The sequence below is a fragment of the Oncorhynchus nerka genome, linkage group LG9a, assembly GCF_034236695.1.
Source record: "Oncorhynchus nerka isolate Pitt River linkage group LG9a, Oner_Uvic_2.0, whole genome shotgun sequence".
NCBI classification, from domain to species: Eukaryota; Metazoa; Chordata; class Actinopteri; order Salmoniformes; family Salmonidae; genus Oncorhynchus; species Oncorhynchus nerka.
The window spans coordinates 55,749,744-55,758,593 of NC_088404.1; the positions used below are offsets into that span (position 1 = coordinate 55,749,744).

Genomic DNA, 8,850 nt, shown 5'->3' on the forward strand with positions numbered 1-8,850 from the left:
GTTCATTGAACAAGCATGGGAAACAGTGTTTAAACCCTTTACAAGGAAGATCTGTAAAGTTTTTGGGATTTTTACGAATTATCTTTGAAAGACAGGGTCCTGAAAAAGGGACGTTTCTTTTTTTGCTGAGTTTACAAATACATGCCATTTAGCAGACACTTTTATCCAAAGCGACTTAGTCATGTGCGCATACATTTTACAAATGGGTGTATTCCCAGGAATCAAACCCACTACCTTAGTGTTACAAGCGCCATGCTCTACCAACTGAGCTACAAAAGACACACACCATTACAACACCTGGTTTTCTGCAGTGGCGTGTATTCATGGATGCCAAGGGAAGCCAGGCTTCCCCCAATTTTTTTCACTGTGTTTTCGTAATTTTCCTTCAGTTCGCAAGAGGCTGAATGTAGCCTCCGAGCAGGCGAATCAGCGCCCCTCTGTCTCTGTATGTGCAGGCCATCTATCTGATGCGGTCTTGTCATAAAGAGTATGACATTGTTGCCGCTCGTTGCATTGAATGCACGGGAAGCCAGCGAGCATTTGGCCTCCCTTGATTAAAAAAAGTATAAAAGAATAGCCAATCGGCATTGAGCTAAACTGAGTGAGCTCAACTGTGAATGGTCCCAACACACCCAACAAAAAAAAGGTGTTAACGGAAGCCAGTTTGGATTTGGCTTCACTCCTATCACAGATAAATACTTAATCTATAGAAACAACTTGAATTGTTGCATCTTGTTTTGTTGTTGTCCTAGCTAGCTAGATAGCAAAAAATTGTCCCTTTCCTAAATTAGCCATGGATGGAGATAGGGATTTTACTTAATTCTCCGTACTGGCCAATGATTATAATGGCGATTCTGATCCAACCATAAAATACATTATGCTCCTGGACTGAGAGGAAGAAGTTCAATATGTAGCCAGATGTAGAAGGCTAATGTACACTAGCTAACGTTGCCCATGAAAGGAAGTTAGGCAAGCAAGCAAGCATTTTAGCCAGGTAGCCTAGTACAACAAAAAAATAAAAGCGTGTACTGTATGACAGAGTCAGAATCGCATTGGCGTTTCTCTACAAGTAGGGTGAGGCAACATGTTTTTCTACTTGCGCACACACACAAATCAGAACCATGGACAGCCCCATCTTATTTAGATTACGTTGATTGGACTAAATTGTTTTTGGTATCTTTTAGTTGTCACTGTATTACACTAAGCATTGGTGATTTGATGGCATGAACTGTTGTAGTTGAAATAGTGCTGGTGTCACGCCCTGGTCTAAGTATTTTGTGTTTTCTTCATGTATTGGGTCAGGCCAGGGTGTGGCATAGAGTTTTTGTATTGTGGTGTGTTTTGTCTTGGGATTTTGGTATGTGTGTATAGTGGGATTGTAGCTTAGTGGGGTGTTCTAGGAGAGTCTATGGCTGTCTGAAGTGGTTCTCAATCAGAGGCAGGTGTTTACCGTTGTCTCTGATTGGGAACCATATTTAGGCAGCCATATTCTTTGGTTGTATTGTGGGTGATTGTCCTGTGTGTCTTGATGTCCTTGTTAGAGGTTAGTAGACACTTGTATAGGCTGTTTTCGGTTTTTGTTTCGTTTATTGTTTTGTAGTGTTAGTGTTTTGTCGTGTTACGTTTGTTTATTAAAGATGAATAGAAATAGACACGCTGCAGTTTGGTCCGACTCTCCTTCACCATTAGAAAGCCGTTACAGAATCACCCACCACAGGACCAAGCAGCGTGTCAACAGGCAGGAGCCACAGGAGAAGCAGCAAAGGCAGCAACAGCGGCGCAATGAGGATTGGACATGGGACGATATATTGGATGGCAAGGGTTGCTACACATGGGAGGAGATCCTGGCGGGAAGGGATCGCCTTCCATGGGAACAGGTGGAGGCAGCCGGAGAGAGGAGCCGGCGATATGAGGGAACACGGTTGGCAAGGAAGCCTGAGAATCAGCCCCAAAAATTTCTTGGGGGGAGGCTCACAGGGAGTAGGGCTACGCTAGGTAGGAGACCTACGCTAACTTCCTGTGGTTACCGGGGGGCTAGAGAGACCGGGCAGGCACCTTGTTATGCAGTGGTGCGCACGGTGTCCCCAGTGCGGGTGCATAGCCCGGTGCGGTATATTCCAGCTCCTTGTATCGGCCGGGCTAGAGTGGGCATCGAGCCAGGTAAGGTTGGGCAGGCTCGGTGCTCAAGAGCTCCAGTGCGCCTGCACGGTCCGGTCTATCCAGTACCACCTCCACACCCCAGCCCTCCGGTAGCAGCTCCCCGCACCAGGCTTCCTGTGCGTGTCCTCTGTTCATTACCACCAGTGCCAGCACCACGCATCAGGCCTACAGTGTGTCCCGCCTGTCCAGCGCTGCCGGAGCGTCCCGCCTGTCCGGCGCCGCTGCCGGAGCTTCCCGCCTGTCCGGCGCCGCTGCCGGAGCCTCCCGCCTGTCCGGCGCAGCTGCCGGAGCCTCCCGCCTGTCCGGCGCCGCTGCCGTCCGGCGCCGCTGCCGGAGCCTCCCGCCTGTCCGGCGCCGATGCCGGAGCGTCCCGCCTGTCCGGCGCCGCTGCCGGAGCGTCCCGCCTGTCCGGCGCTGTCAGAGCTACCGCCCCTCATGCCAGAGGCGCCAGAGCCCCTCATTCCAGAGGCACCAGTACTCCTCTGTTCAGCGCAGCCAGAGCTGTCAGCCTGCATGAAGCATCCAGAGCTGTCAGTCTGCCCAGCGCCGTCTGAGCCACCCGTCTGCCCAGCGCCGTCTGAGCCACCCGTCTGCCCAGCGCCGCCAGTCTGCCCAGCGCCGCCTGAGCTGCCAGATCCGCTAGTCAGCCAGGATCCGCCAGTCAGCCAGGATCTGCCAGATCCGCCAGTCAGCCAGGATCTGCCAGATCCGCTAGTCAGCCAGGATCCGCCAGTCAGCCAGGATCTGCCAGACCGGCTAGTCAGCCAGGATCTGCCAGTCAGCCAGGATCTGCCAGATCCGCTAGTCAGCCAGGATCAGCCAGGATCTGCCAGATCCGCTTGTCAGCCAGGATCCGCCAGTCAGCCAGGATCTGCCAGGATCTGCCGGAACCACCAGCCAGCCAGGATCTGGTAGATCCATCTACCTGCCTGAGCTTTCTCTCACTCTCGAGCTTTCTCTCACTCTCGAGCTTTCTCTCACTCTCGAGCTTTCTCTCAATCCCGAGCTTCCCCTCAGTCCCGAGCTGCCTCAGTCCCGAGCTGTCCTTCAGTCCCGATCTGCTCCTCAGTCCAGTGGGGTTCTGGGTGAGGACTACTAGGCCATGGTCGGCGGCGAGGGTGGACTATCCAGGGACGCGAGGAAGAGGGACTAAGACAGTAATTGAGTGGGGTCCACGTCCCGCGCCGGAACCGCCACCATGGACAGACGCCCACCCGGACCCTCCCTATTTGTTTTGAGGTGCGTTCGGGAGTCCGCACCTTAGGGGGGGGTTCTGTCACGCCCTGGTCTAAGTATTTTGTGTTTTCTTCATGTATTGGGTCAGGCCAGGGTGTGGCATAGAGTTTTTGTATTGTGGTGTGTTTTGTCTTGGGATTTTGGTATGTGTGTATAGTGGGATTGTAGCTTAGTGGGGTGTTCTAGGAGAGTCTATGGCTGTCTGAAGTGGTTCTCAATCAGAGGCAGGTGTTTACCGTTGTCTCTGATTGGGAACCATATTTAGGCAGCCATATTCTTTGGTTGTATTGTGGGTGATTGTCCTGTGTGTCTTGATGTCCTTAGAGGTTAGTAGACACTTGTGTAGGCTGTTTTCGGTTTTCGTTTCGTTTATTGTTTTGTAGTGTTAGTGTTTTGTCGTGTGTTACATTTGTTTATTAAAGATGAATAGAAATAGACACGCTGCAGTTTGGTCCGACTCTCCTTCACCATTAGAAAGCCGTTACAGCTGGAATATTGGAGGCAGCTCCTGTTTTCTTTGCGACTTGCAGTAACTCTCCGTGGTAACTAAATCAATAGTTGTTTGGTAGTCCGAAAAATGCTGTAGGTCATTAACTGTTTGTTACATGCAATATGCTTTGTAGACTTCACCATAAAGAGGTTGCTCTCCAGTTTTGTGATGAAACAAAGGTGTGGTTGAATTTATTCTTGCCTAGTTAAATAAAGGTTCATTTAAAAAAATATCACGTTCACATGGCATATGAACTAACAGGTTATAGAGCAAACAAAGCAATTATCACAACACATAAGTTGCAATATGGCTTTTTTTTATGACTTGGCTTAACCAGTGACTTTACCCACTCACCGATACTGGTTTTATGCAAAGTCTTTTCGAATCATTAGGACATGTAAACTAGAGGTCAACTGATTATGATTTTTCAACGCCGATACCGATTATTGGAGGACCCAAACCGCCGATACCGATTAATCGGCCGATTTAAAATAATAAAAAAATGTATTTGTAAAAATGACAATTACAACAATACTGAATGAACACTTATTTTAACCTAATATAATACATCAATAAAATCAATTTAGACTCGTAAATAATGAAACATGTTCAATTTGGTTTAAATAATGCAAAAACAAAGTGTTGGAGAAGAAAGTAAAAGTGCATTATGTGCTATGTAAGAAAGCTAACGTTTCAGTTCCTTGCTCAGAACATGAGAACATTTGAAAGATGGTGGTTCCTTTTAACATGAGTCTTCAATATTCCCAGATAAGAAGTTTTAGGTTGTAGTTATTATAGGAATTATAGGACTATTTCCCTCTATACCATTTGTATTTCATTAACCTTTGACTATTGGATGTTCTTACAGGCACTTTAGTATTGCCAGTGTAACAGTATAGCTTCCGTCCCTCTCCTCGCTCCTCCCTGGGCTTGAACCAGCAACACAACGACAATTAGCGCTAACTAGCTAGCCATTTCACTTCGGTTACACGAGCCTCATCTCGGGAGTTGATAAGCTTGGAGTCATAAACAGCGCAATGCTTGACGCACAACGAAGAGCTACTGTCAAAACGCACGAAAGTGCTGTTTGAATGAATGTTTACTCGCCTGCTTCTGCCTACCACCGCTCAGTCAGATACTTAGATACTTGTATGCTCAGTCAGATTATATGCAACGCAGGACACGCTAGATAATATCTAGTAATATCATCAACCATGTGTAGTTAACTAGTGATTATGATTGTTTTTTATAAGATAAGTTTAATGCTAGCAAGCAACTTACCTTGGCTTACTGCATTCGCATAACAGGCAGTCTCCTTGTGGAGTGTAACGAGAGAGAGGCAGGTCGTTATTGCGTTGGACTCGTTAACTGTAAGGTTGCAAGATTGGATCCACCGAGCTGACAAGGTGAAAATCAGTCGTTCTGCCCCTGAACAAGGCAGTTAACCCACCGTTCCTAGGCCATCATTGAAAATAAGAATGTGTTCGTAACTGACTTGCCTAGTTAAATAAACGTATAAAAAATATATATAGAAACATTTAAAAAATCGGCAAAAATCGGTGCCCAAAAATACCGATTTCCGATTGTTATGAAAACTTTAAATCGGCCCTAATTAATCATCCATTCCGATTAATCGGTCGACCTCTAATGTAAACCCCTTAATTCAGAGTCACAGCTGTGTATTTGCTAGCATGAGCAGCACAAGGTTCCTTATTTTGCGGGAGTGAAGTGAAATAGTTTTCACATACAAACTTTATGTCTGAACTTCCCAATAATATAATGGTCGCTCGCTGTGGTAGAACTTGAATTTTGATTGGTGATTTTCTGCCCCATCAGGTAGCCTGATTTCAGATGTATCCATGTAAACAAGATTATTAGGGAAATCGTTCTTCCTACAAAGCATGCAAACTTTCAAATCGAACTATTATCTTATTAGCACTATTCAAAATAATAGAATTATAGTGTGCATGTAACTGTACTCAGTGTGCCCGTCTTTTGAGTTTTGAATAGCTATATGGGTTAGGCCTCCATAGAAGAACAGTGATTACCTAATATGGTTAGTGTGCGTCTACAGAAAGTTTTCTCTGACTCACAGTGTACTAGTTACATCACAATTCATGGGATATGCATGTAGATCAACATAATTCCACCTTTTATCCAAACGACCTGAAATGACTCTCAAATGAATTGTGTGTCATTTCAAATGCCTTGAAGGCACAGGAGCAAAACAACGTTTCATTATTTGTTATAGGTTCATCAGGTGCTTCTCGGGGCAAACATCAGGTTGACATCAGGTTTCTTACCAATGAAATAACCCTGACACTCAGTTAGATCCTCAGATAACGAGATTACATTTGAAGGGTCCTCAGGAGACAAATATCTGTGAACCCGGTTCTCTCCTGGTCACTGTTCGCTCACTCACACAGTGAGAGAGCCTCTCGGAGATCTGGCATGACAACCTGAGCCTCCCCATACACTTCTCAACATGCAGGTTCGTGTCTTTCATAAACATCCCCTTTGAGCTGCATTTCAGCGGTCATGTAAAATGGAAACCTGTTTCTGGCCAGTTAGCCTATCTATAATTTACATTTTAAAAAAGCATGACCACAGACCATTCAACCCACGTAGTATCATGTGTAGTTGGCACCAGATTGGTATACTATGAAGCAAGCTAGATCTGCTCAGGGTTTTCTAAAGCTAGCCAGCTCAGGCTTTGTCGGTGGATATTGCTTGTCAGCCTGCCGCTGACTCTAGCAGGCTTGTAACTGCTTGTGCATGATGCACGTGGCTAGTTCGAACTCTTCATCGAGACAATGCTGAAACGGCCATCAATGGGCGAGTCAGTGCCACATTTTCATTTGTGCCAAAATCAAATTGAAAGAAAAGGATTCTTCAAATTCAGCAGGCTATGGTGTGAAATAGTATCGATAAAATAATTGTATTGTCATAAAAAAGTTTTACTGTGCGTGAAGTTTCAAATGCATTCTGTCATTTCTAAATGTTCAATGTGGTAGGTATTTTAACATTACAATATTTTTTTACACACAAAAACAATATTTGATGAATCAAATATTTATCAGTCATCTTACTCAAATTAAGTGGATGATGACGCAATCTTTGCGAGACGGAGGGAATTTGATTTCATCGGTCCTCAACTCGCGGCTCAGACACTTCATTCAAAATAAATGGAGTTAGCCTGCCCCAGAGTTGAACTCGGGATAACCAAAGTTACCTCAAACCTGATTCGTAGTATAGGGCTTAGGTGTGATCGGAACCATGTATGCCAGACATCCTGCTTCCACAAACACACAAGCCCACCAACACAGGAAGTTGCACACAGATGGCATCATGAATGCAGCGCGGAGCGCTTGAAATGACACACACACACACGTCTTTTAAGGTCTGATAATCAGATTTAAGAAACCACAGCAGCACTGAAAATGCAGTCACTCTTTTTCAAAAGACACAAGACACTGTTGGAAACACACACAAAAAAACAAGTAGATGAGTCACAGTCCTATTAAAAGGGGCATTGGGCTTTAATATCATTAGGATCTTTTAATGAGCCCTGTGTAGGTCTTTCAAAGGGTATTGTTGTCTAAGTGGGATATGATGGATATAGGCTTGTATCTCAGATGACAGCTTTGAAGAAAAAAAACAGACAGATGCCTCCTAATTGGGTTAATGTGTGAACAAGAACAGGATATCACTGGGGAGATGATACGGGTCGCTTTGTGTCTGTTTATGGGATGATCAAAGTGATGATGATACCAGAACTCTCTCTCTCTCTAATTACATTTAGCCTTAGTCAGTACAAAATCCAGCTGTTGAGAAAAATGAATAGAAACTGAAAATATTCATAACCCCTCCTCTTCAGGAAGTGAATTGGAAAGAGTGAAGGACCATGACTCTTTCATGCTTTGTCCTCAAAAAAATGTATTTGACATAGATTTAAAAAAAATAACCTATTTCATTATGTTATAATCAACTGGTCTACTAGCTACCCAAGTTGGGCTACTTCTGTTTATGGGTCATGTTGGTTGGACAAAGGAGCAGCCATTATTGACAAGCATGGTTCATGGAATTGTCAACAAGCACTGTTATATTGTAGCCTAGCCTAAAACTAGTCTATAAAACGAGTCTATAATCTCATTCAAAACGTATTTAATAGTTATAAAGGATATAACATTCACATTGCGAAATACAGTATTTCCCACTGTATGGTAATTAATTCAGACTTGAATTCATGATTCCGGCAGTCTGACTCCGAGGAAAAGCAATAGCCTAGGACAGCACTCTCATCCAAAGTTGACTGAAAGACACGGGTAACAGTAGTAGGCTATTTAAATTGTTATTATCGATATGCATTTACCTGTAGGATAGCCGTTTTCTTAGCGCGAGGTGCATGAACTCGTCCAGCTGGTTTTCCGTTGTCATTTTTGACAGCTCGCTTCCGTACTTTCCCGGACGCCTTTTCCACAAAACTCTATGTAGTTCCTATATAAAATACTAATTTGGCTTTTGTTGTTCAGGGAAAATATCCTCCTCTTCGATCATCTCTTCTAACCTCGTGGTCGCCATCTGGTCAATGTGTGGAGGCTGACTGGAGTGACACATCTTTGAAAAAAAAAGCAAATACGATTCCCAAAGCGGCACACGCACTCTCGTAGACACGTCCACTGCAGAGGGAGTTCGTCCAAATGTGAGGACCCGTTCATCGTGATAAGATGATTAGTTGAAAAAGAGTGTAAATGTACCCCAATAGTAACATTAGTTGTTACATTCATTTGGGAATCTGTACAAATACAAAAACGAGCATAGTAGGGAAGTCGATTGAATGGGCTGTTGCACAGTCACTATGGGGGAGCTTTTTCTTGATATGGACAGTAATTAGGCCTACTACATTACACAAACTGACGTTTGACCAACTCGAATTGGGGGGAAATTACACATCCATTGGCCTC

General features: G+C 44.6%; 1 protein-coding gene across 1 annotated transcript in view; it reads right to left on the bottom strand.

The window, feature by feature from the left end:
* The window catches only part of dgkzb (diacylglycerol kinase, zeta b), a 97,064-nt gene extending 88,556 nt beyond the window's left edge, over window positions 1–8,508 (bottom strand). The window contains exon 1 of the mRNA XM_065022710.1: window positions 8,259–8,508. Within this exon, the coding sequence (XP_064878782.1) occupies window positions 8,259–8,323 (65 nt within the window). The 5' untranslated portion in view covers window positions 8,324–8,508. The remainder of the gene's footprint in view (window positions 1–8,258) is intronic.
* Window positions 8,509–8,850: the final 342 nt, after the last annotated feature.